At 42.1% G+C, this 26,910-nt stretch overlaps 2 protein-coding genes and 1 long non-coding RNA gene across 3 annotated transcripts in view; 1 reads left to right on the plus strand and 2 right to left on the minus strand.

Annotated features, from left to right (window-relative positions):
- The window catches only part of LOC110052930 (sacsin-like), an 80,591-nt gene extending 55,191 nt beyond the window's left edge, over positions 1-25,400 (minus strand). The window contains exon 1 of the mRNA XM_089284477.1: positions 25,336-25,400. Coding sequence (XP_089140603.1) covers positions 25,336-25,339 — 4 coding nt within the window. The 5' untranslated portion in view covers positions 25,340-25,400. The remainder of the gene's footprint in view (positions 1-25,335) is intronic.
- Positions 136-25,398, minus strand: LOC110053068 (sacsin-like). The gene is made up of 9 exons (XM_089284478.1): positions 25,336-25,398; positions 24,838-24,938; positions 24,468-24,578; positions 18,134-18,281; positions 16,640-17,648; positions 15,521-16,098; positions 2,844-13,966; positions 2,226-2,505; positions 136-1,845 (listed from the first exon to the last, which is right to left on the minus strand). The coding sequence occupies exons 1-8, from the start codon at positions 25,337-25,339 to the stop codon at positions 2,227-2,229; spliced, it is 13,353 nt and encodes a 4,450-aa protein (XP_089140604.1). The 5' UTR covers positions 25,340-25,398; the 3' UTR covers positions 136-1,845; position 2,226.
- On the plus strand, positions 20,964-23,356 carry LOC149114871 (uncharacterized). The gene is made up of 2 exons (XR_016205933.1): positions 20,964-21,058; positions 21,979-23,356. It is a non-coding gene; the product is annotated as an uncharacterized LOC149114871 (long non-coding RNA).
- Positions 25,401-26,910: the final 1,510 nt, after the last annotated feature.

A 26,910-nucleotide genomic window follows, 5' to 3' on the forward strand; every position in this document is an offset into this window, starting at 1 on the left:
TGTGCTCACCAATGATTGGGCAATGTTGCTATTCCATGATTGTAGCATCAAGTGATAAAGAGTGGTTATAAGACCCATCAAAATCTAACTGCTGGAAACTGCTTTGAGCCACCTTAACTACGGCTCACGGCTCACTTTAGTTCTCTCTCACGTCACTTTATTCTATGACACATCTGTATATCACAGGAATGGAGGTTTTCGTTCCTTGATCATGAACTTCATAAACACAGTCTAATAATATAAGAATCTCTATGAAAAGCATTCTTTGATTTATGTTATCAAACTCGTACTTTTGTACTGCAGACAACGTGTGTCACTGGTTTAAAAGTAGTCTAACAATAATCAAACATACTAGCTTCTATTCAGCAAAACTGATCTTTTTATTTTCCTACAAAATAACGATGCGGCAAATCGATTATAAAACTGACAAAAAAGAAAAAGAGATAAGTGTGCATTTCTAAAACATCTACTACTGTTAAAATACGTCTCATTTAATATTCGGATGCAAAATTTGAACGCAATTGTAAAACGTCAACCGGACTAAAAAGCCATACTACTCTCATCTATCTGTTTTCTCTATTCGGGTGGTATGCCTGCAAACTAGTTTTGAGCAAGTGTATAATGACTACTAAAATCATGCAATTACCTTTCACTTGTCTCAGTTTTACACTGATAAGTACGAGACAAACTACATCTTCAACGAGTAAACAGGAGAGGACTCGTGTTTTCAACTAGAACGAACAAGTCTATCGTTTATATAGGATGACGCACCTGCGTGTACACCTGACCTGAAACTGACAATATAACTGGGCTTACAAGTACACTAACAGCTCAGTTTTTGCCTCGCCTGTGATTGAAAGGTATAGTAGCAAATGGGAAAGGTCTAAAGGGGTCCTCTGGTTGGTGAAAAAGCTCTACACTTAAAAAGGCAAAACAACCTATTGAAAATTGTATTTGAAGGGACACTGTCAAGATATATTTGCTTAAAACTGTGATAAATTCACGAAATAGTCCCTAAATTTACGTAATAAGGATTTAATTAGCTCTAACTAAATGATTAAAAGCAATTCTTGAAGAAAGTCCACGCTGCATGCAGCAACATTTTTGCAAAATTGCAACGATTTTCGGACTAAACTTGAACCTTTTAAAAACTGACATCCTGACGTTTTTTAAAAAATCCATAGCGCAATCCGTTTCCATCCTCGCCATCGTTATCCATCATAATAGGTTTCAATTATTTGTCCAGTGCTGCTCTACAAAATAAAACCATTATTGTTCAGCTTCCAATGATCGACTGGATATGTTTTTGAGATTTCCAAAATCATACTAAAAATGGTGATAGTGTCCCTTTAATATCCCAACAAAATGACTCTAATTTACTTGGAGCAAGGCTTAATAAACGGTAAGTTGTCTTTGACTTTAGAACATAACTGAAACTAAGCTACAAACGCTCATAAGAGAAAGCGGATGAGAGGCGGTGTTGCCGCGACATTAACGCAAACTATGGTTATAATACTGACTGAAATTCTCCTCTTATAGTTTGGCTTAATTTGAACACTAAAAGCGAAGTTTCTAACAGTAGATAACGAAAAATAATCATAATAAAAACATGCACTATGGTAGCCGAGCACTCCGGGCTAAAAAACGTTCTTGGGTTTGAATTTGGCCATATGAGCACTTCGACACATCGATCACTGTGCTTAAATCTACTGGTTTACTTTGAAGCTACATTGTTTGATAAATTTTAAATCGTCCACTGCTGCACACGTGAGTTTGAAGATTGGTCACTACTATGAGAAATGCATTCCTGCTTGAATCTCTCCAGTGCCACGTTTCTGTCACAGCCTGTCAAATTCAGTTTATAGCATTAGTTGTTGATATCTACACGTCATTAAATAAACGGAAGGAGAGTTATAGATATGCATATCACTCTTGCATATGTGCATGTGACATTAAACAAACGAAAAAGATTTTCCTTGTTTCAATCGATTCATTTTTGAGTTGAATTCTACTAGTATACTATAATACAATCTGATGGCTGGAGGTGGCGATCGTCCACATAATGGCCGGCGACGGCCTCGTCAGCTATGTCTTGTGATAATTGTTAATAGAAACATGTAATCGTCCCACGGAAAGAGATCGCGCGGCGACTGTCTATTTATTTATCATGAATTTCACACCCACTTATGGACATACAGTACAGTATCTCTTTCTTAAGAACGCACCTTAAGAAATCCGGTCTTGAACACGCTCGACGATCTTCTTGGCAAGCTGCAAGGCTTGTTGAGCCATCTGGGCCGAGTAAACGTCCTTTGGAATCTGAGGAAAATGCATCCGATCTGGATAGCGCATGCGTGTTGAATCGCCAACAAGAACCTCCAACTGGCATGCCAATTCGGTTAACTCTGAGTCATTCAAGCCGTTGCAATTCTGGACCAAGTTGTGGACACTAGTCTTGTCGGCGTCTATCGTGTACTGAGCGGCTTTCAGGGCTTTCTCTGCTGCCTACAAAAGCAATATTCGGCTAGACTGAGCAAGTGTTAACTTGGTAAGTTATATTTTGAATTCGGGAAAGGGACTGTTATTTGAACAACGGTAAATAAACCACGAGTTATTAAAATAGCACATGCACATTTTTATAAATAATTATGCCTGGAGAATTTCATGTAGTTGTACATTAATCTTCACATACTTTCGTCATGGTGAAAGTTTGGATGCATCAGTCAACATCTAATGTTTCAAATAGTGCTTAAAAATATCCATGTAAAGAATGTTTCTCTTATCACCTTCTGTACTTTGTTATCAAATTAGATTAAAGCTAGGGAAACACTTGCTAATCTTACCTGGTGGCATTTAAAACATGCCCACTCGTAGGAAGGATTGCCATACACAATATCATTCTCCACTGCCGCGACATCGGCCTTAGCTTGTCTAAACCATCGCCTTGCTTCGCCTGGTTGAGGATTCTTCCTGTGTGAGTTTCGAGGTGACCGTTGTCTTTCTTGGTATCCCTGGCGCTGCGTGTAATGTTCCCTTGCACGAGCTCCCCAGGACGTAAAGAAATCATCGTAGGACCCACCCGAAGTTCTGGCTTCTGCGTTAGGTCTTCCACTACCCCGTGGTTCACCTCTTTCCAATCGGGAGGTCTCGTGCTGTATATGCTGACAAACTTCTGTGCAGAATTCTTCATCGCCCAAGTTTTTATCGGGATGCCACCGCAGATACAGTCGCTTAATGATTTTCCTTCTCGTCTCGTCTGGTAGTTTCCATGCATCGTCCAGGAGGTCTGAAATTTCATCAAACACCTCCTGTCTACTTCTGTTTCTTGGAGGCTCCCTTCGCTGATTAGATAAAACAATTGCAGATGAGGTTGCAGCGTCCAGACGATGAAATTTGTACAAATCAGCAGCATCGACCTCGATCTCTTGGTTATCTCCGATATTGATTCTGTAACGCTTTGCCAAGGGGTTGCAATCTTCATTCGCCATTATGTCGATAATCACAGCGTATATGTAAGTAGCGTTTCCTTCCTGCCGCTGCAGACTCGGGTCGTCTAGCTCGTATCCTACATACTCGTCAGGTTCAAATTCTTGAAAGGCATCATTCAGCAAATGGTGGTCTTCAATTGGGATAAACGTCCCGGGCGGAGGATAGATTTTCTCTCCTGCTGGACGGGACGAGTCATCTTGTCGAACACCCATTCCATCTAACAGTGACCAAATGTCACTTAGAGGACAACGCAACATCTCTGGAATAAATATTGCCCTCCTTCCGAGAAGCCCTCCACAAATGTCTTCTATCACGTTTGAAACGAGCCATATGGCACAGGTGCTCTCATCCACTCCTCTCACAGCTGTAACATACACCCTCCAAATTTCTTCATTGGAAACTAGGACCTTATCTAAGAAATATGACACTCCTGCTTCACTTTCTGGAATAGGAACCTCGTCGGTAAAAAGTGTGGTTTTGAGGCTGTTTACGACAAAAAGTTCGATTCGACGAAGCCCTCTTTCGATGTTTTCAATCACACCATTATCAATCTCTCTCTTCTGTCGACAGTTCTCGTCTCGGATCAGTCTGATAACTCCAGAACAAAACTGTGCGGAAGAAAGCTGGTGCTTCAGTTGCGACAGAGCATTAGTCATCACAAATTCATGGGTCTGTGAGGCACTCAATTTTTCTTTGACAACAGAGGAAAGCATTCTTGGCTGTAATGCTATTGGTAACTTCATCGTTAGTTCTTTGTAGTTGGTCTGGGCAGAGCTGCAAGTCACATCCATCAAACGAAGGTCGAGTAAGAAAGGTTGGTTAAATTTGTGCAGCCGATTCCGGTGAGTAGCAGGTGCATCATTGAAAATAAGATGTGAAGACTTGCGCAAGAAGACCGGCGTTACTGTCTGGTTCTCCTCAGATGAACTTCCTGTCAAAGACGTTCCCGGTAGGTACAGTGCCAAAAGGCTTTCCACTTCTTTGGTATTTTCTTCTAGTCTCTCGAAGAAACCTTTCGCTGCCTTGACACACATTCTAACTTCATTTGGGTCCAGTTTTGACTTCTGGCATTTCCTCTGCAACATGTCCAACACCATAGCATAGTGGAAAATCGTAACACATTTGGAACAACCAAGGTTCTCAAACAGTGGGTGAAATTTTCCAAATTCTTTAGGAATTCCGTAGAGAAACGGTCTAATTTCAAGGTGCTCATACAGCTCGAGGACTGCTTGACATGGTAAAATTAGTTTCTTTCCATGTTCAACCAAAATGCAAGGTGTGTTTTCCAGAATTTTCTTTGCATCACTGTTTACGATTGGCTTTGTCAGCAAAAATGTGTAAACGTGTTCCATTACTGCCATAATTGTGTGACATCGCTCAGCCATCTCCAACCTGTTCTTTGCGAGATATACACATAAATTTTGGCAGTGACCAACGACAAGATCTACCGGTGGCTTCTCTAAAATCTGGAGTTGTGCGACAAAAGAATCACAGTACTGGGCCATGCTGACACGGGGAGGGCGGTTGAGCTCATGAAGACGACACCGTGGGTTTGCCCATTTTGGAAGTAAATGCGCCTTCGTCCACACAATTTCTGCATGTTCAGAGGGAACTGCCTCTTTGAACGCAAAGAAAGGAATCTGCCGACCTACGACGCCTCCAAACGGTGCAAAGAGTGCTTGAAGGGGTTCTCTTACAGGATCCCCGGCCACAAATCGAATGTCGCAAATACTTTGTAGTAATCCTTCAGCCACTACGTTGTGTCGGTGTATGAGATGATTGACCAGAACTTTAGATTTCTTGAAAGTGTTATCATCTGGTGCTGATGCGGCCTCGTGTGCAACTTCTGTAGCAAATCTCTTGAAACTGTCCTTGGTAACTTCACACACCAGACCAACACGTCGCAAAAACTTCAACCACTCTGGAGAATTGAGAGGCTTTGGTGGAAACATGCTTTCTGGAAGCATTATGCGGAAAACATCAATTCTAGGGTCGCAAAAACAGGAAGCAGTCTTGAGAATACCATCCACTGAGGGAACGAGGGGAATATTTCTTAAACATTCCAGGAGTCGCTGCTGGTCACCATCCGCATTATCGCCGTCATCATCATCCAAATCGTCTAACATGCATTTCCGGATAAATTCCAGGTGAATCTGCCTTGCTTCATCGCTAAGAATAGAGAAATTTGTCAGAATAAAGGTGCAATACACGTCAACAGCAGAAACGCATTCAAGTTTCAGGAACTTGAACAACTCAGAGAGACTTCCCCAGGATTTGAGAAATACTATACCAAGCTCACGCTCCAACACATCTATTCCCTTCTGCGGTATTTCATTTGGTAAAACACACACTCTGCGATCATCGAGTCTTATCAAGCCACCATGTGTTGCCTCATAAAAAGGGAGCCTTCTTAGGACGATCCTGTCGGCATCTCGCAGGCACTTCACACTTCTACTGAAGTACTCCAAGATGGTGATACAATCTGACGGCGGCAATCGTCCTCTAAGTGAGTGCGGGTCTAAATCCATCTTTTGATCAAGTGAAGTCAGAAGTGATGCCGGGACCTTCAGGGTTGCCACAATGATACGAGCGAGATTAACTGAGTTTGGAGAGGAGTACGCATAGGCACCTGATCCCGTGGTTGAGAGTGCAGTAGAGTTAAGTTCAGGCAGACCAAGTTTCCGCAAGACGTCCACGAGTTCCTCACTTGAAGAATCAGCACTTCTAAACTCAATGATAGATGCTGCTTTCCCCAAAGGTACAAGAAAATGTTCAACTGGCTGGGGCGCTCTGAACTGAGAAAAGGAAAGCAAGGAGGTTTTTCTTTCAGTGCTCTTCCACTCAGTAGCAGGAAGTATGCTCCAGTTGAACAGAGGTTCAAGGGTTCGGTTAATCTGAAGGTTCTTGGTCTGCTCATTTATTTTTACGTCATCGACAACATCCCTCAGAATATCATGAAGAAAAACCCATACCCTGTACATCCATCGTTGGTCGGGGATAGCTTTTTGGATTGGAGACCACTGAACAAACTCCGCCTTTCCATAGCGTTCCTGCTGCAGTGTTTGGGGCAAGTTCGCGGCAAATGTTTTTACATCCAAAGGCTTCAAAACGGACCAATTTTTGGTAGCAGCATCTTTAAATATCACTCTATAAACTTGCTCATGAAGAAAGATATGTGGTGAACCGGGCAGAATATCTTGATATCGAGAGAGGAACTTGGGTTCTTCGCTTGAGAACGATTGAAGACGGTTGTCTTGCGTAAGAAGCAGTGGAAGACCTTCCAGCTTATTGAGAAAGCTTGCATCACCTTTGCAGTACAGCAACACCACAATAACACCAAGAACATCTTTCAATGATGTTTCATCTACATGACAGGGAATTGGGCCAATCGTACACAAGGGATAATGAGAACTAAGTGTTCTGTAGAAATCTACCACAGAGCTTGGAGAGATACAGCAAGTAGTGACACCAGCTCTCAAAAAGGATTCATGCAACGCCAAGGAAAAGGACACGAGATTAAGACCGCTTTCAAGAAGTATCGCCTCAAACCTCTTTCTTACTTTCGTTTGGGACTCATCTGTTTCCTTGTCAGGTGACATGGCAAAGGGACCTGTTACCGCAAGGTTGTTAAAAAATGCTTGCTGCCTTCCAGTGCTAGTTGGTGGTAGCCACGAAACTTCAGCTACAGTGCTACTCTTCGAGGTTTTGCTGGTGACTTCCATTGGTCTGCTTCGTACAACTGGTATAATTTGCAGTTCTCTTCTGTTGATTTCTTGATAGACAGAGTCGACCAGTGTCTTCCAATACTGATCCCTAGGAGGTTGAAGGGGGAAAAAGCTTTCGTACAAATTAATCTTGTACAGGATCTCATCCTCGGTGCAAGGGTTTGCATCTTGGGTTATAGGTAGCTTAAGAAAATTCCGCACCTCCACCAACAGCGTAATGTAGCACGATGCCACGACATCTTGCAACAATGCATTATTCCAGTCACTCAGGTATCCACCAGCCTCGTCTTTCCACAAATTTCGTCTTGCCTCGTGGTCCAGTGCAAAGTGACCGTTAATGTGAACTGGCAGGTTAGTTTCGAATGGAAGTGGCAAAAAGCAGTAAGCTTTCTTTCTTCTTTGTACATGGCATTTTTCTACAGATTTCTTTTCCAAAAGGCAGGCCACACCCCCCCGAGGAAGCATCCCAAGTTGATGTTTCTTAAAAGCATTCACGATGCTAGTCTTCACAGACTTCTCAAAGCCCATCTGTTGAACAATTAGCCACTTTTCTTGGTTTCCAAGAGTGTCTGTGATGTTCAAGACATAGGACACTCTTGTCACTTGAATATCAGTTGGAAGAACTTCTCTTCCCTCCCTGAATAGCCTTCCAATCCTCTTGATGTAACTGGAAAATGCTTGCCTCTTGACTTCATCCTCCTCTGACATAACTGCTTCGACGGTGTAAGCGTTCTCTAGATCCCCGCTTGTTCTATTTATTTCACAAATGGTTATCTTCTTTACATTGTTAACAAAAAGGAGAACCTCAAATAGCTCTTTCTTCAATTCTTCCATCATTGTGTCCAGCTTTTCCAGTGACACAGAACTTGACGATATCTTGGATTCTTGAGCCATATGTTCTGTTCTCAAGGGAAATCTGAACACGGTTGCGTTATCTCTTGGAAAGTGTTGTCCCAGATAACATGGGAAAACGTCCGGAAACCTTTTCTGAAGGGTTGTGCTGACTTTGAACATTCGTCCAGGTTCTTCCGCACTTGCACCAGGAGCAAACTTACAGTGTGGGTCAAAAACGCACAAAACATCGCCAATCTCCTCTCCTTTTGAAATGAAGGACGGCGCATCAGTCAAATGGTAGACAGCATTAAACCCGACACCATATTGACCAGTTTTGTTCGGATCATCGCTCTTACTACCTTCGCCAAGATTCCGTATTCCTTCAATATCGGCATTGGTGAAAGGCTTATTGTTGTACACACACAAGGCAGGTCCCTGTAGGGGTTGCCAACTATCTTTAAAAACTTTTTCATTGGGATGGTTTCTGGGATCTTTTATGAAACAAATCTCAGTCGCTTCTGCATCATCAGCGTTTTGAAGAAGTTCTTTCAGAATTTCTTTCTCGCATGGATAGCAGGTTAGAATACGTTTCAGGCGATTTGTGAGTTTCTCCCGCTGACCAAAAGGAATTCCAACGACATGAGACCGCAAAGCTTCTTCTCTACGTGTTTTAACACCCACATAGTCACAAGTTGGCCAAGGAATTCTGGCGTTAACAAAATGCACCTCTGGCTCATCAGGCATCCAAGGGCAGTCCTTGATGCAAAGCTCGGGAACCGATCGCAAAACTCCACGTGAGTCAGGAAGATAAACAGTTCCACATTTTTCTTCGACTTCAGCAGGATCGCAATTCCAATCTCTGACACTTTCGCCCAGTTTATTCGCCAGATGCACAGCAGTCTGAAGGCTTTCTTGGTCCAGGTTAGTTTCAGCAAAGCGGCTTTTCATTTTCAGAAGACTTGAAATGAAATCTTTTTCCTCAAAATGTTCTCTCACACCAACCATTTTCATTAGTTTTGGGAAAGCCACCGCCAAAGGTTCTGGAAGTTGATAAAGATATGGCGAGCAGTCGACGTTAAGATGAAAGGCCACCTGAGTAGCAAACAGAAACTGTCTTCCGTTAAGAATGAAGTTCTTGCCATTCAACAATTTCTTGATAGCTTTCCAATTGTTAGAAAGTACTTTATCTAGATACGAATAAGCGGCGTAACACAGATGGCTTATCTCCTCATGTACAGCGAGCTCGGACGATTCAACTTTGGTGGCCATAGCTACTTCCAGTTGAGCTATTACATGGGCCAACGTCGCGTGCTTCTTGTCTAGCGCCAGTAAATGTTTAACATTTCGGGGGACATCTACTCCAACTAATGGTTCCGTGCAGCATAAAAGGTACTTTTTGTCTTCCAAAAAGACATCTTTAGGTGCGAGGAGAACTTTGCTTCCAAACTCATCACCTTTCCATTGAAGAGGAAACGAGGCTGGCTTCTTGAGAACCGGAAGAAAATTTGCCTTCAAAATGCGTCTTCCAATGACACTGTTTGAAGGAATTTTATCTTCGTCTTTCATCTTCTTCTCCATAAATTGTAACAATGCAATAGTCCGCTTACACGCAGCGTCACTGTTGACTGCATTTAGTGCTTGAATACTCTCGGCTCTTTCTGCAATCTCTTGCCAAGGAAGATAATCCGACATCATTCCCAGAGTCTCAAGTTTTGCAAGCCGTTGAGAGTGAAGGAAAGTATCTTTATTCCCACAAGGAAACCTTTCATCGCCAGGAAGAAAGAGATGGGCCGCGTCTTTGCCTGGATGTATGAGTTGAGATGGATACTTGAGAGTGTTACCAAATGGTGATGCTGGAATGCAAGCATGCGTCCTTATCAGGTCATTGCAGTTGATATCCAGAGCATGCAGCACTAGTGCATCTCTTAACTCTGGAGGTACAGTGGAGATTTTTGGGAAGAACAGTTCACGAAAAAATCTATCCTTGTCGTAGATTTTGGGATTTAGTACTTCTCCAAGACCACAAAATTGGAACGACCTTAGGATATCCACGGGAACATCAATGACCACTGCACTTCCTTTCATAAGCAGCTGGAAAACTGTGAGCGAGATATCGCCTACTAGCGGCTCCTTTCTAAAATCTGGATCAAGAAATGCAATTTCATCAATATTTAGCCACTTCTGGCCGTCAGAAAACAGAGAGTAACTTCCTCTAGCAACCTGTGTATAGAACGACTTCATGACTGGCCAGCAATTATGATGAGTCTCACAAGCTTTTGGCCACAACGAATGGAACTTGTAAGATTCGTCAGCAGAAGCAATGGACCTCAGATCCTCGAGAAGGCAGAGATAAGCAGAAGCAATAGAATCTTGCATAAGTACATTGTTCCAGTCCACTCCATAGCACTTCTTGTCATCTTCAAGTTTTTCCTGCAAATGACGTCTGTTAGCAGCTAATGCAAATGCTCCATTTATGTGAATAGGAAGGCCACTGTGAATTGGAAGTGGGAGGAAGCAAAACAAGATCCCGTTGACATCTAATCCATCAACTGTCTTCTTCGCAGGCAAGGGCAAAATTGTGTCAGATGTATTTGGAACCAGCTGAACAGCTGCCCCCGCCGATGGGAGAAGGCTCAAATCTTTCTTAGCAAATTTCAGTGCTTCACCATCACCCATGGAAGACGCCACAAGCCAGGTGCTACAATCCTTTTGAAAAGGTACGTCACGTGCAAAGAAAATCAAACCGTACTCCGTAAAACTGCACTTGATGTTAACCTTCATGGCCGATTTGATAAGTTTGGTTGGTGCTCCCTTCCTAAAATTTCGAGTAATCTGTGACGACGCTTGAAGAAAATTGCATTGTTTCAAGAAATCCTTTTCCTCTGTAGCCAACTTCATTGTCGCGGCCGAGAGATTAACAGGGACAGACAGGCTTCTAACTATTCCACCTTGTGCTAGTGACTTGCTAACTTGAAACAGTAATGTCGCATTTTTGTCTTGACTGGGAGATGCTGTCAAGGAAAATACGCTGACATGGAGGACATTCTGCGTGAAGAGGAGTAAGGTATTGGCTCCATTAACAAGCATTAGCAACAATTCCTTCATTTGCTGGTCATCGTAAGGTAGCTTCTTTATCTCACTTCTTTCAGCTTGCTCGCTCGTTCTCAATGGAAAACGAAAAAGGGTTCCATCAATCGAATTGTCTTCTTTATCGAGATGCAAATCACAGCCAAAGATACCATTGAATGGCTTGAACTGATTGGTGAATTTTCGAAGCCTCTTCACATCCTTGTTGAGATCAATCTTCATTCCTGGTTTCCTTTTGTTCTTAATGGCCTTCCCGAGGTATGACGTGTGAGGATCAAAAATGACAAAATAGTTTCTACTAAGAAACATGGGCACATCTGTCAAATTGTACACCGCATTGAAGCCAAGTCCAAACCTGCCTATCTTTTCCGTTTCGTGCTCTTTTGTTGCCTCATTCAATTTCGCAATGTTCTCAAAGTCTTCATCGTTGAATTGAGCGTCATTGTAGACCCACAATGCAGGACCTTGACAACCTTTCATGCCTTCATCAATCAAGCAAGTCATGGCATCCTCGTTCGTCCTTTCATCATAGAGGAACCTCACCTCAGTGGCACCAGCATCGTCTGCGTTCTGAACAAGTTCTTTTAGAACTGAAAATCCATCCGTGTACTCCTCCAGAAGTCGGTTCAGTCGAGTAGTAAGCTTCTCTTCCTGTCCAAACTCTTCTCCTATGGAAAGCTCATCTGGGTCCAGCATTCGATTGGTGAGGCTTGGGACACCAAGACGTTCAGCAGTACTTTTAGGGACACTGGGGTGTACATAAAAATAGTCCATGTCTTCATCGTCACCTTCTCTCTTCAGCCAATCGTGGTGGCAGTACATACAGCACTCCACTGGTTCAAGCCTTACGCGCGAGTTGCCTTCCGTGTGTGTCGGTAGAACAATTTGCCCTTGTAGCTCCTCTGTCAACTGCTCACTTGCCAATTCATTCAGAATGTTGACAGATAACTGAAGATCGTGCTTTACTTCTAAAGCGCTGGACAGGACAATTCCATCGTCATACTTCTCTTTAATCATGTGAAGGACCTGTACCAGAACAGCTGGATTACTGCGTTCTTTCATGCCAAAACGGAAAAACAGCTTAGCGTACTTAGCCATGTCGGGAGGAAGAGAACGTATGTAGGGTGTAAGATCAATGTGTGGCTTGCTGAAAAGCACATGGCTAGGTAAGGAAAAGCCCTCTCCATTCCACACCCAATCAAATTCTTCAAAAGAGTCAAATGCACGATCCACATCAACGTCCTGTGCTAGCACTCGACTTAGCAACAAGTAAATTTCGTTTACCACAACCATAAAGAGCGGTTTTTCTTCTTCTGAATACAATCTGATCACATTCTTCAAATGCTGAACGACCTGGAAGATACCGGGTATGTTTTGCCAGCCAAAATACTTGGAAACTTGACTAGATGGCTGTACTTCTACAAGGGGCATAACCGTTCCAACGAGGTTCGCCAGAAACTGACTCTTTACTTCGGTTGGCTTGAAAAAGTGCTTCTCCTTTCCGTCGCCTGTTTCCCACCATGCCAGTCCCGGAGGATAGTTAGGAGGTCTGTCTTGCAATCGTGAAACCCAGGAAATTTCCTTCAGTAACGATCCCAACGGTTGTCCATTGACTGACTCCGACAATTTTTGGGGATTTTCTCTAAGGAACTTCAAAAGTGCCCTCGATTTCCGCTCTGCAGTTGGAAGGTGAGTAAGCCCACTTACTAACTCGGCACTCTGGTGCAAATCGTATCCAGTGATGTTGTCCTCGCTTTTCATTCCAAGTTCTTCTAACACGACGAGTACAGAACGTTCGTTGTACACGGCTGTTGGGAAAACATCTTCATTGACAAATATTTTCTTCATGATCGCGTTTCTGGGATCAAAGAGGTCTGATGCTCTTGCCCGCCCTCTTTGTTTGGAGACAAAGGGCAAGGCTTGTAGTTTCTGTTTGAACGTGGCATTTTTGCGAATTTCATTTGTGTGGTTTTCCAGTACATAGTTCATGAGTTTGTCAACCTGCTCTCCAGAATACTTTCCTCGCTGTATGTCTGGAAACACCATTTGGCAGAGTAACTCAGTTGGCATTAGAATCTTGACGTCTAATAACACTGCTAAAGTCTTGGAATCGTGCTGGGTAATGTCAATCAGCTCTCGCAGAGGTGAAACCGGAAGAGAATCAGCAACCGCTGCACAAAGACCCTCCTTCTTTGATACGAACTTTTTGGACAGCGTCTGGAAAATGGGTAGCGAACACAGAAAACTGTGCTCCGCTTGTCCTACAGATGACCGTCTCACACGGGCGAGAAATGACCTGAGGAGGTGCTTGTCGTTGGTAGATAACATCGTGCGCACGATTTCTGAAAACCTTCCAGCTGTCATCTGGCTGGAGGAAATCACCATTGCTTGCAAGACGCCTTGTACGGACGGCGGATGTACAAACGTCCCCAAGACAGCGGGATGGTGTCTAACATAGGCTGGAAAATCATTCATGATAATTAAACCAAGCTTTCGTAAGACATTCGCCAGTGTGTCGTCGAGGCAATCATCATTTACGCGTTTGACAACAACTCTAGATGGGTGGCGAAGTCGTGCCAAGGTTACAGGTGTTTGTGCCATGCTGAGTGGAAGCAAGGGCAGTTTTCCAAGGCTCTGAATATCTTCCTCTGTTGTAAAATGTTCTTGAAGATATCTCCAGACAGCCTTGATCCAGTCTCTTGGGGGATGGTTGTGATTACTGTCATCGGGGAACCACGAAACGGTATCAGCCTTATTCCACTCAGGTGGTAGGGCCTCACAGAGAAGAGATGGTACATCATCTTCGCATAATAGCCGTAATTGTGTGACTTCTGTGAAACAAGCATAGTAACATAGAGAGTGACAGTCTCCTTCGTAAATCATCGCGCAGAATGCCGTTTTCTTTTCCTGAATTTGGTCCATTTGAGGGAAAATATTATATGAGGAAATATTTGGAGGAAGAATTTTACTCCTTGAAAGTGCCCTTCTTAACGGTTATCATACGGCTTTGAATGTATGTTGTTAAAGGAAGCTTTATGCCAAGTTTTAACGGAAAATAACGTTTCGAAGTGGTCGTTCTGTCCAACTTTCGAACACTCCTTACGATCTTTCAGCCTTCGTTCGCCTCGGAGACTAGAAGAACAATAGAGCGAAACTATTTTGAATTTCCCGGTAGAATATTAATATATGCCAAGCTCCACCTCCACAAACAATAGGACACACGCCGACGCTATAAGGCATTGAGATTGAGAGGTGATAAAATATATCACTTAACCATCGTATTTAAAGTAACGCTTTGCGCGAGTTGCAATAAACGAATTTTCAGCATGTCATCTGTGCAAGAAATGCAGCGCGTTGATCGGGAGCTCTTTTTAGAGCTCAGTGAATCCCCGGTCAACCCCGCTTTCTTGCACATGTCCACTCCACTAAAAGGCTACGACCCAATGTATTATCTCCAAATAAACGGTCAATTTAATAAAACGAAGCCAATTTTGAATAATTATCTCACACAAACAGTGGACAGCAATGCTCGCTCAGGCGTAAGACGCGCTGCGTGCCTTTGCGTTTTTTTTCGGCTCTGGATTTCAAACAGAAATGTCATTCATTTTCCCCTTCATCTTTCGAATAGAAAAAGACCTGTGTTGTCTTTTAAGTCCTCGATCAACGACAGACTACGTAAACCGATCGAGTAAAAGACTACCTCTGATGAACTGCTTTGACCGTTCGAGTAAAAGAGGACAACGATAAAGTAGAAGAAAGTTTTTTGCGCACCGTTCTTTCCATTTGGCAACGCTTTAGAAGAAGAATTTTTTGTGGGAGAACTTTTGGCTCCCGCGCTCAAACCATTTCGAGTGTGACATGTCAACAAAACAAGTGAGAATGTCGCTACACACGACTTTGTTGACAAAAGGCTTTGTGAAGAGTGCAGGCCGCCTTTAAATTACAGCGCTTTTGTTAACTTATTACACCTTGGGATTTACTTCACACATCAGACCGTTTGATTGACAGCCGCCGATTCATTGACGAGAGCGGTCGGAATTCCGACAGCTAATCTTTGTAATCATTATTCCACGCAATGAAAAACTGAGCACTGCAAGTAGATTTCGCGAAAGACAATAGCATTCTGGGCGATGCACGCAATATTAGGACGTTTTTATACCATTGCGTTGTATACTAACGAAAAAGAACTACGATAATAAGCGGCATTTATCAGTCGTCTTTGTTACAATTATGGTGAGCTTATTCGTTGTAAGACCGTTCTGCTTTCCACTGTGCCACACGGCTTATGAAAGGAATGTCATTAACTACTGTAGATACTAATACAAAGAATAAACAAATGTTCGGTAAGATAAAACCATACCCTTATCCAAAAAAACTCGTTTTACCTTGATCAGCTGCTTCTTTCAGCTTCCCAGTGATGTCCCCATCGACTGTGTTATCAATGAAGCGGTGTTCTAGACCAGGAAAAAGTTCTTGGGGATGATTAGGTGAGCAGATATAAATTTTCTCTCCCCGATCTGAAAATGTTGTGAATGTGCCATCAGAGAGGGGCAACAACTTCAAGTCGTAGAGGTTTTTAAATTTGCAATCTTTAAGACAAAACTGAAGAAGAAGCAGTTTCTCTCGTCTGACAAGTTTCGTGTAGCATTTAGGGTCTTTCTTAAGTGTTGCTCTTGTACGACTCGGTGTGATGGTCTTTACAGTGGTCGCTGCATGGGACGTAATGGCGTTCGTGACATGACTTGGTACTGAGACAATAGACACACCACCAGTTAGTAATACTCGCTGAAGTAGCTCTTTTGGTTCATCTTCAGGCAGTAGGTCAAAAACGGCTTTCTCTACTGTCAACCATTGCCCAAGATGTGCCGGGGTATAAACAACTTTTTTCTGCAGTAGCAGGGTAAACAATGGTTCTTCTATCTTCTCCCACTTCGGGTCTATGGAGCTGACATCTGGCCATGCCCTGCAAGAAATAAATAAGCCTGAGAATGCAGTAGCTCCTCGGTTTCGAACCAGTACAGCAAGCATGGCTCTTTCCAAGATATACTACAGCCTTCTAGACATTTTTAAAATTACATTTCTTTCCTGGCTCAATTTCCGTCGCTCTCTCGAGTCCGATCTCGTCTCTCTCTAAGGAAACCGAGCGTGGACTCGGTGAACGGTGGCTGCAGATCAAGCCTAATTCGACCGTGAAAAGGGTAACTTCTTTGCATTACGTGTTCTGTTTTAGAGTAAAATAACATTTTTCAACAAGTCTAGATCACTAACACACGGTAAAAAGCACCAGAAATTACGGGTTCGTGGAAACAACATGGGTCTAACAATACTAAAAACATATCACGTGCTAACCACCAGTGATGACCTCTGAGCATAGAAGTAATAATCTATAAATCCCGTCGAAGCACGTCTAAGAGCCAGCAATATTCTATTTTTCGTTGGAGCTAAATTTATCCAAGCGCATGACAGTTATTAACCGAGTCACTGCCCCAGAAAATGACACTTACTTGAAGATGGAAGTCCTTGGTACGAAAACTGATTTCTCGTGAATGGCTTCCAAAATCATCGTGGCATACGCTCTGGGTATGGCCTCCTCGAGAAGACACCTGTTCCATAGTAACGACTTGTCCGTCAGCTGTCGACCAAACGACTCCTGATCCTCTTGATCCGCATTTGGAGATTTGATATAACGCCTGTTCTGACCCAAGGCAAAGAAGCCGTTAACGTGTACTGGCAAACCTGTTAAGCTCTTCTTCTGCACTGGCAGTGGCAAGAAACAAAACACATGGCCTTTAATGTCAGGTGTTTCAAGTTTGGGACCTGTTGGCAATGCCATGGCAACACCTACCGTGGGCAGATAGTTAAGCTCTTTATCTGCCATTAGCTCCTTAAACCTCATAGAAACCTCCCCTCCACAAAAGTAATTGGTAACGAGGAAAGAATGCTGCTTCACGGTTTCATCATCAAAGAGCGAGTTGAACTTCACTGTCTCTATCGTGACCGGGTAGGTTACAGTGACAGATTCTGTCATGACTTGTCCAGGTTTGATCTTTGCGAGAAACTCCTTTCTCTTCGCTCGAACTATTTGGAGACTTTGATCGGCGATTCTCACTTGAAAGATCCTTTCAGGATCAGACTCTGACTCTTCTCTAACATAAAGCTCGATCGATTCCAGGTGTTGAAGAAACAGGAGAACCAAGTGAGCGTCAGCCTCAAAACTGTCAAACAGTGTATCCATCTTCTCAGCAGAGTAGAGTGTCTCTGACAACTCGGATGGTTCGGTCCTGAAAGGGAAACGGAACAAGGTGCCATCGTAAAATCCCTGGGAAAAAACATCTTCCGTACAGTCAAAGATTCCCTGGTAAGGAAGGAACTGGTCTGGTATTTCCTCCATGTCTGCGCGGTCCTCGTTGAGTCGCCAGTGTTTTCCTGTTCTTCTGCGGCGCTTGTCAGAAAAGTGAACACCATGAGGGTCAATGAAGCCAATTTGGGAATCACTGAGTAAACTTGGTAAATCTGAGATAGAAGAGTGACAGAAACATAACTAAGGGGACCACCATATGTTGTCAAGTGTCTTCATTTAAGTAACGGAATATTGTATTCAATCTTGAAACAATTGTTTCACTTTCCTAAACAAAATAGGCCAATTTAATTAACTAAAAGAACACAAGAATTGTAAAAGTTTCTCTTTGCAGCTATGTTGGAAATTCACCAGGTTCAATAAATAAATGTGAGTCTTTAAGCAGGCTCTCAGCTTCAATTATAATTAAGAGGGCGAATATGTGTAGACCAATTTGTTACTCTGTGAAACTTACTTTCTCTGTGATTTCATATCACTGGATGACTTTAGTACGGCGTTATAAAAACGTGATTTGGTCGTAGATCTCTGAAAAATTCTTTGTGTTAAGTAGGTTTGAAATGTAAATCTTTTATCTATCTACCATATTAACAACGTATATCAACACTAAAATTTATTAAGATTGTACTGGAGATGCAAGTACCTGTCATGTGAAATACAGACTTGAAGCCAAGACCAAAACGGCCGACTTTCATTGGATCTTCCACTTTGATGCTATCACAGACCAGTCGAATACCCCTCCAGTCTTCTTCTGTAAACCGTGCGTTGTTGTAAGCGTAAAGCGCTGGGCCCTATTCGGACATTTCAATGAGATATATGAGTCTTCTGTGGCACTAGGAAGAGATACAGACCCTTTTCATAAATGGCTGCCAATTATAAATTCTTTTGTAAGTATTAAAATTAGCCTGACTGACCTCGTTTTTGAGTTGACAATTCAAAAGACTTGTTACTCCCAAACGAGTTTAGTGAGGCTAATTCAAATGTATACAAAAGAATTTTAAATTGGGAACCATTTATGAAAAGGGACTATGTATCTTTTTGCACGGTACCCAAACGCAACTTGCATCGTGTATTCATGTCAACTATAACAGTATACTGTACAAATTGGCAGATTTTCCCCTTACCTTATCCAACAACATCAGAGAAAACTTTAGGCTTTTTAAGCCTTAAATATGTCTATGTATCTATAGTTTCTCTAAAATAAACTGGATGGATGCACATTTACCTAGTTAAAGATCTGTTTGTCAGACATAAACGGAAACCATGTTCTGAGGGTGGCAAATGTGGGGTACCAATCACGCATCACGGTGAATTTGTCTATTAAATCATGCATCACGGAGATTTTTTTTTTCACCAATCACGCGTCACGTAAAAAGAAGTAAGTACATCGCTAATTTTACTTTCTCGACCCTAAAAGTGTCGTTAAAGGAAAAACTTTGCCGATTCAGCCAGAAAAATGCCGCGGCAAATATGTGATCTCTCGCGCGAAAACGTGTCTTACGGTATCCGTTCGAAGGCCTGAACGCACGGCAAGTAAACTTGCCTGCGAACAAGCTCCCAGCGAGGGCGGCAAAAAAAAAAAAAAATCCGGCGGGGACAGAAAAAAAAAATCCGGCAAGCGAAGTGGGCCGTTAATTAAGGGCGAACTGCGAATTGCGCTCCCCCTCGTCACCATTCCGCCCTCGGCTCTCCCCGCTCGCCCTAGACCACACTTGGCTAGTTCGCACTAAACTCATTAACCCAACCGGGAGCCTGTTCCCAGGCGATAAGTGAAGATATAATTTGAATAGCGGTTGCCAATTTACCTGTTATCTCAAGACCACTTGGTTCTACATCAGTTGATAATCACTGAATATGATGAGTAAAGGTCGGCACACACGAGTGAACTAGTCCTTGCGACTATTCCCTGCCACTAGTCCCCTGAAGAGTTTACACGAAGGGACTGGTCGCAGGGACCTGTCCCACCGAACAGTTCACACGAAGCGTTTTAAGGAACAAGTCGCAGGGACTTGTCCCAAAAATTCAAACCAGTTTGAATTCGTGGGACTAGTCGCAGGGACCAAGTTTTAGTCCCTGCGACTAGATTTTGCGGCAAAAATGGCTAGTCTACACGTTGGGACTTGTCCCCGCGACTTGTTGCGGGGACTAGTCTTAGGGACTAGTGCCCTCGTGTGTGCTGACCTTTATGACTCTAGAAACTATTTAATGAAATGCAAACTGTGAAGGTAAATGTTAGAGATTTATGAAATGTGGGCTGTGTAGGTATAAGTGGGAATTAATACGATGAAAGCTGTCTAATCATATGTGGGGGATAACTGAGATGTAGGCTGTGTAGGTATATGTGAAGGATTAATAAGATGTAAGCTGTGTAGGTATATGTGCGGGATTAATGAGATGTAGGCTGCGTAGGTATATGTGGGGGATTAATGAGATGTGGGCTGTGTAGGTATGTGTGGGGGATTTAATGACATGTTGGCTGTGTAGGTATATGTAGGTAACTACTGAGCTGTAGGCTGTGTAGGTATATGTGGGGGTTTAATGAGATGTAGGCTGTGTAGGTGTGTGTGGTGGATTAATGAGATGTAGGCTGTGTAGGTATATGTGGGGATTTAATGAGATGTAGGCTGTGTAGGTGTGTGTGGTGGATTAATGAGATGTAGGCTGTGTAGGTATATGTGGGGATTTAATGAGATGTAGGCTGTGTAGGTGTGTGTGGTGGATTAATGAGATGTAGGCTGTGTAGGTATATGTGGGGGATTAATGCTGTGCAGGTATATGTTGGGGAGTACTGAAATGTACGCTGTGTAGGTGTGTGTGGTGGATTAATCATATGTAGGATGTGTAGTTATATGTGGTGGATTAATGAGATGTAGGAAGTGTAAGTATATGTAGGGGATTAATGAAATGTAGAATGTGTAGGTATATGTAGGGGATTAATGAAATGCAGGCTGTGAGCGGATATTGGGAGATATTAAGGGGGATGGTTGAGAAAGAATACTTGATTATGTATCCAGGAGATGTGTATATTGTGGTGGAGTTAACTGGCCGCCCAACCATCCGGGTGGTGTCACACTTATAAAGCGAAAGAACAAAAGGCTTGGCTTTGAGCCAATGAGAAAGCACTGACGTCATAGCGAAGCTGAGACAAACCGACTGGATTTGATTATTCAAAATGGGGACAATATGCTAATTTGCCAAACATTCATTATATGCACGCTTATGTTCTGTAACGGCTTTGTAATTTATGCTATACGTACAGTTATATATTAGAATACGCGTTCACCTTGTGTATCTTGAGTTAATTAAGCCTTGATTAATGACATTCGTTTAAGGTTCTCTCTACCATCTAATATTTCTTGTTGCAGCGAAAGGGTAGTTCAAATTCCTCGACAACGTCCACCGTCTACGAACAGGCACCTTAAGCAACAGACGTCGCCGGCCTCACGACGGCAACCGGAAACGTGACATTTCTCTCGAGACGTCACTACGCATGTACAACACGTTGTGGCCTGACGTTGCCCTGAGGTCGAGAACGTGAGAACGTGGGGTTTCACGTCGCGACGAAAACGTGAGTACTTAATCTTTTGTTTTGATCCCTTTTAGCTCACTTTTATGCTACTTTGGTGCCCAACCAAGGTAAAGTTGCATATTGATTGCCTTTATGCTTAAAACAATGTTCTGGGAGTATTCCTGGACTCATTTTTTTTTTAACTGAAAAATTGTTTTTCGCATGTCAAACTAACCTTCCGCGAGGAGGTTGCTTTCATCCAACGTAATGCCGCTTAGTATAATTAGTTTTTTCAGATTTTCTCGACGTATAATCGGCAGATTGCTATAGCTTGAAATAACATTGATTTTATTTTGGCAATCACCTCGTCTTGGTATTTCGTTTAACATAGAGGCTTTTTTAATCGACTCGATGAAATGTGTATTCGAACAGTGTGTACATGTATTTTTTTAATGTTTACAAGAGCTGCAAACTTCGCGCTACCAAACCGTCTCGCCTGGATTTTATTTCTTGTACATACAAGATTATTACATCCTTCGCAGAATGTTGTTTACGATTCTTTATCAAAAGAGCTGGCAAAATATGACTCCTGTATTTGAGCGGCCGATCAATGTGTCGAATGAAAAACGCACTGAGCTGAGATTTTGTTCAAAATCTAGGTTTAGCAATGAAATCTATGTTTAGCACAACAAGGTGTGTGTGTAATCTTGGCAGTCTAAAAATACACCTGTTTTTTTCTCAATAAGCGGTGATACAAACTTTGGTTAAAAATCGCAATTAATTTGCTTTAGCAATACACGTTTTACACGTAAAATAATTTTTGCTCTTTACATTTGACATTTCAAAGCAGGCAAAGTTTATAAACTTAAATTGTTTCGTTATTTTTCGCAATGATTTTACATCTCTTAGTAAAACGTGAATAGTATAAGGTTTAATTCCATCTAGTTATTTTTCAACTATAGTTTACCTTCAACTCGTAGATGGAGTGGACAGAACAAAAAGATGTGATGCTAGCCCGAGAAATCCTTCTTTAAGGATTGTAACTTGCTGCCGCGACCGCAACCTGAAGCCGTTCTAGCCCCAGTTTCTTATCGGTCGTCACGTCGCCGTCGTCAACGAAAGCGTCTGTTGCTTAAGGTGCCTATTACCTACGAGCGAAAACAACTTCCGGTGCCTCGCCGCCTAAAGCATCACAATTTTCAATGTTATTCCACCAGATATCATTGTCTCCACAACATTTAGATTTGAGGTCAATTAATTAGCGAGATCCCCGAGAACTGGGAGCTATGGAAAGAGAAATACTGTAATAATTACTTGGCTTGGAGCGGAAAGCCCCAAGTATCAACTCGCCATGTTCAAGGACGTTATTGATGACGATGGCCTTTAAGTGTTCAAAGCCTTAAGCTATACTGAAGAAGAAGATGCAAACGATTGCCGTGTGGTAATAGGGGGAATATGAAATGGTATTGTATCGACGAAGCGGCGTGAACGAGATTGTTTCCGCAGGAGGGAAAATCTTCCTACGGAAACGCTCGACAACTTAATCGCTGAATTAAAAAGAACCGTGGCAAAGAGCTGCAATTTATGTGATTTTTTTACAGTTTTTACACGATACTCTCATCTGCGTTCGACTGGTCTTGGAATAAATCATGAGCAAAGCACAAAACAGCCACTTAGGATAACAGACCCCAGTCGTTAAACAAGTGTATCGATCTTCCAGCATCCGAAAGGCAAATATAGGAATCTTAACAATGACGACAGCGACGCCGAGGACAACGTCTTGTAAAATTGAATTTGTCCAGGATTCCTATGGCTCTAAAACCTCGCTCAGGCTAAATATGTAACGACGGTGTTTAATTTTGAATGGAAATACGAAAAATTAGCAGTTCGACTCATCGTTCTTGTTCGCGGTCATTTTGCGTTGTTGTTTTGCAGAGGACGGCTATGAAATGTACAAAGGTTTACTGAACACACTTGTACAGCCTTCGTTTTGCTCATTGAGCCTCTTGTTTGGTGGCGCTCATTGACGTCGTGGTTTGCTCCAGACTCCGTCCACACTACGCCGGAAGAATTTAAAAACGCATACAGCTTTATCTCTACGGTTAGGCCTACAGTGTGGACGAAAACATTTTAAAACGGCCCTTTTCGAACACGATAGGAATTTTATGACATCCAGATCTAACGTGTACAACGACAAGCCGCTCGTTTTGTTAAACATTTTGATTTTTATTCTTCCCCTATAACACAATCGGGGACCTGCTCATAAGCTAAGTTGGCAGAGATCTTGTACATACGAATTGAGAAGAAGTCTACGTTACCTTTGCCATGCTCTAATATACAGGCAATATTTGTGTCAAAGCTTTACACCTGCAAATCCTTTTCTGTGCGGCAACGTTTTTATGTCTGTAAAGGATAATACAACGTGGCTTTTGAATTCAGTTAGGTCTTTATGACGACCTTCATTAAGTGGCACACAAACGTTTCCCTTGAGTAGTCTCTCGTTGGTTACACAACTGTCTTGTCGAGCGGTATAAAATGACACCAAACTCTAACGTGTGTTGCCGTTTCAGCCCTTTTGGACGAAATTCGTTTACACGATAGCCGGATTTGGATGTGGTGTGTCATATTCTCTTCATCTGATGCACTGCCAAAAATGATCGGTCGACTAAATGGACAAAAATAACACTGAAGCTCATAGTCCTCGTGCAAAGTTTAACTATTTTCAATTGACTTATTCCTATAATTTGTATCACAATTGTTTGGACCTATAGTACCATGAGATCCACGAAGATCTAAGACATCAGAGGTCAAGAAAAGGACGAAAAAGACCAGAAAATGGTGTCACGTCTGCCACGATTTGATGATCTTTTTAAGACCCTATTAACTATTTACTTTGAATGAATGCTATCCTTCTAGTTCAAAGAACGTTCATTTATTACGGAAATATAATTGGTAAATCACACATCACGTGCTTGTAAAATAGCAAATCACGCATCAACGCATCAAGTTATGATGTCCTGTCCCGCGTCACCCGGCTAATATGTCTCAATCACGCATCACGCATCACGCTGTTACTTTTGGGGCGCTCAAGCGTCACGCTAAAACCCTTTGCCAGCCACCCTCTATTCTTCCGTTCAGTAAAACGCCAAGGACACGCTTCTCTTCATGACATCGAAAAGCCAAAACCCTAAACGCTTTGACCATTAGATTAGAAGAGAACCAAAGTATAATGAGCTAGCTTTGTCGAAAATTACTATGAAACTAAACTGAGCTGTTATTGTGAGTTATCCACTCATAAAGTTTTTGGATTTTAGCATCATAATCACTCTGCCTTGAACAATTCAGTGAGTTTTTTTCTTTTACACGGTCTTAGCGGCGCATTTTTAATTTTGCGAATTTGGAACGTTACTAAGTCCTAATTTTTGTTCGTTTCGATGTTTTGAAAAATGAGACAAAACGATGTGTTTACCTGAAATTGTGCGAGGTCCTCATCAAAAAGATGTTCTGTGTCATGGCTGTGTTTGTCGTGCAAGAACTTCACTCGACTGGCATTTGCATCCTCAGCATTTTGAATCAGTTCCTGGACACGAGAGACTCGAGTGATCAACAATCGCAAAATTACATATACTACCACAGGAAAATACAGACTGTTAGAAAAATAAACGAAGAGTTTTCGTACATGGCCTTGCTGGTTTTTATCATGAATGTGAAGTTGACATTGTAATTCAGTTCTGAATTGATTTATAGTAGTCCAATATGCTGCGTGTAGCAGATAGAAGGAAGGAAATTTTGCTTCCCTGCAATCTCGGCGATTTTTGCACAAAAGTAATGTGTTTTACCTTCAGTATCTGTCCATCATCAGGATACTGATCTAGGATGGACCTCAACTGTTGGATGAGTGATGGCTGAATCAAATCAAACCCATCGTCATCTTTGTTCGCTGAGCAACAAATAAAAAAAAAACAGACATTAGAGGCAGGTTTCAAAGAAACCATACACAAAGACCTGGCCTGAGAAATATCCGAAGTAACATAATTTCCCTCCTGAATGATCGAGGTTTTAAGTTGCTTGGGACAAGAATGCCACTTCAGTTGACATCTAATTATCTGATAATTTTGGTACATCCGGACTTCTATATGCACCACATGGACTATGGATTGACGGAAGACGTCTCTGTAACCAACGCGTAGGCATTAATTCCTGAAAACTATCATTTAAGAATGCTTCCCTGCGCGAGTTATTTAAAACGCCCCCAGAATATAGAAAACTGAAAATGAAACACACCCGGATTTCTTACTGAAGTTATTGTTCAGTTATATGGCATAATTTATACCCACCCATGAGCAAGATTTCAGATTTTCTTCAAATAGCTTCTTGCTGTTCCTTCACCTGATAATCATCTAAATAAGAGAACAATTAAGAAATAAAATCAGCGCACTTTGGAGCCATATTGAACATTCAAGCACTGTATATTTTCAAGCGACGTAAATATTCCGCGACGCATACAAGTGTTAATTTTTAATTGAGAAGAAAGTGTAACCGGTTAGGCACCGCTGGATCTTCTTCATTGTTATAGGAAGGCCAAAATCCTGCTGTTAAATCATAAATACTACATATTTTGCACTTTTGAAACACGTCTCGTGTCTCGTCTTTCAAATTTTATAACCCAGATTCTGTTTGAAACCTTGCAAATATCTATCAAACTACGTTGCTCTGGAAAATTAACAGGGTCACTGAAAACGAGCGCCGTTAATTCACGCGTGAAATTATCACAGGGCTTTTAAGCAGCGTGGCGCCGAAAAATAACCCAGATTAAACTCCTGAAACGATGGGCGAAACTGTTGTCAAAATGAGTTTCAAGTAGCTATGTTCGGCGATTTTTTTAATCCACAACATTCAATGTAGAGCGTTTTCATAGGGTCCTGGGTGCTGTTCCGTAACAACAAGAAATGTTTACCACAAAGAAAGAACTCATTTCCCAAAGGAGAGAAACAATATGGCTGCCGTGCCATCGAAGAAGGCTCGACTCTTCAATTTTAATTCAACGGTGTTTTGAAATGACCATTGACATAAGTTTTGTAAAATGAGTTAACCAATGTCATTTAGATATCGTGGTATGAAATATTTCCATCATCGCACGGTTCACAGACAAGTTATATTACATATTGATGCGACTCACGATAACAATGTCGCCCGAATGCCGGAAGACCATTCCGGTGTTCGGCTATAAACCGGAGTATTGAAACCTTTTCCCACGCAGGAGTGTGTGCAAAAGCATGCAAAGCATTGTGTTATCACAACAGAATTACGTGTTACCTTGAAAGTCGAGAATATAGCAACAAGAAAGAGTTTTTTCGCAGATCTTTCGTGTCGGTCTGTACCAACGTTTCAGCTGCGTTCTGAGAATCGAGTCAAATTTCCGAGAAACTCCTTCGTCACGCTCTGTTACATCATTTGCCCATGGAAAATGTGCTTGGCAACGATATTCGATATGATTTAGCCCTGGCCTTTTAGCTCTTAAGCTTAAAAATTTATTTGTTCAACCAATAAATAGTAAAAGTGCTGTTTGAACCTTTTTTGATAGCATATATCTCACTTGTCGAGCATGACATGTCGTTGATCGCCGAAAGTCCTTTGAAGTTTGCCGGGCTTCATAAGTATTCCTTTCTAAACTATACATCATGCGAAATCTTAAAAGGCGAAGATCTAACTCTTTACAAAAATAACAATGTCGTACACGCATGTACGCTGCCTTTCTTGGAGTTTACAAGTTTACTTTTCTGTCAAACTACATGCAAAAGTTTCGCATGGGATATTGTAATTAGACAACACGTTTATGTCTGCTCCCCGTTTTGTTTGGAAGGTTTAAAAAATGTTTTTGTTACACTCTGTGACCCACTACGAAAGATCTC

This window comes from Orbicella faveolata, unplaced genomic scaffold (assembly GCF_042242905.1).
Source record: "Orbicella faveolata isolate gen_17 unplaced genomic scaffold, um_ofav_v1 contig_13, whole genome shotgun sequence".
NCBI classification, from domain to species: domain Eukaryota; kingdom Metazoa; phylum Cnidaria; class Anthozoa; order Scleractinia; family Merulinidae; genus Orbicella; species Orbicella faveolata.

What these genes read in the sequence shown, in the direction of transcription:
- LOC110053068 (XM_089284478.1), bottom strand. An exon ending in ATGATGGACAGATACTGAAG is followed by an intron (nt 24,579 to 24,837) that starts GTAAAACACATT and finishes TCTCGTGTCCAG; the next exon opens with GAACTGATTCAAAATGCTGA. An exon ending in AGGACCTCGCACAATTTCAG is followed by an intron (nt 18,282 to 24,467) that starts GTAAACACATCG and finishes ATGTCCGAATAG; the next exon opens with GGCCCAGCGCTTTACGCTTA.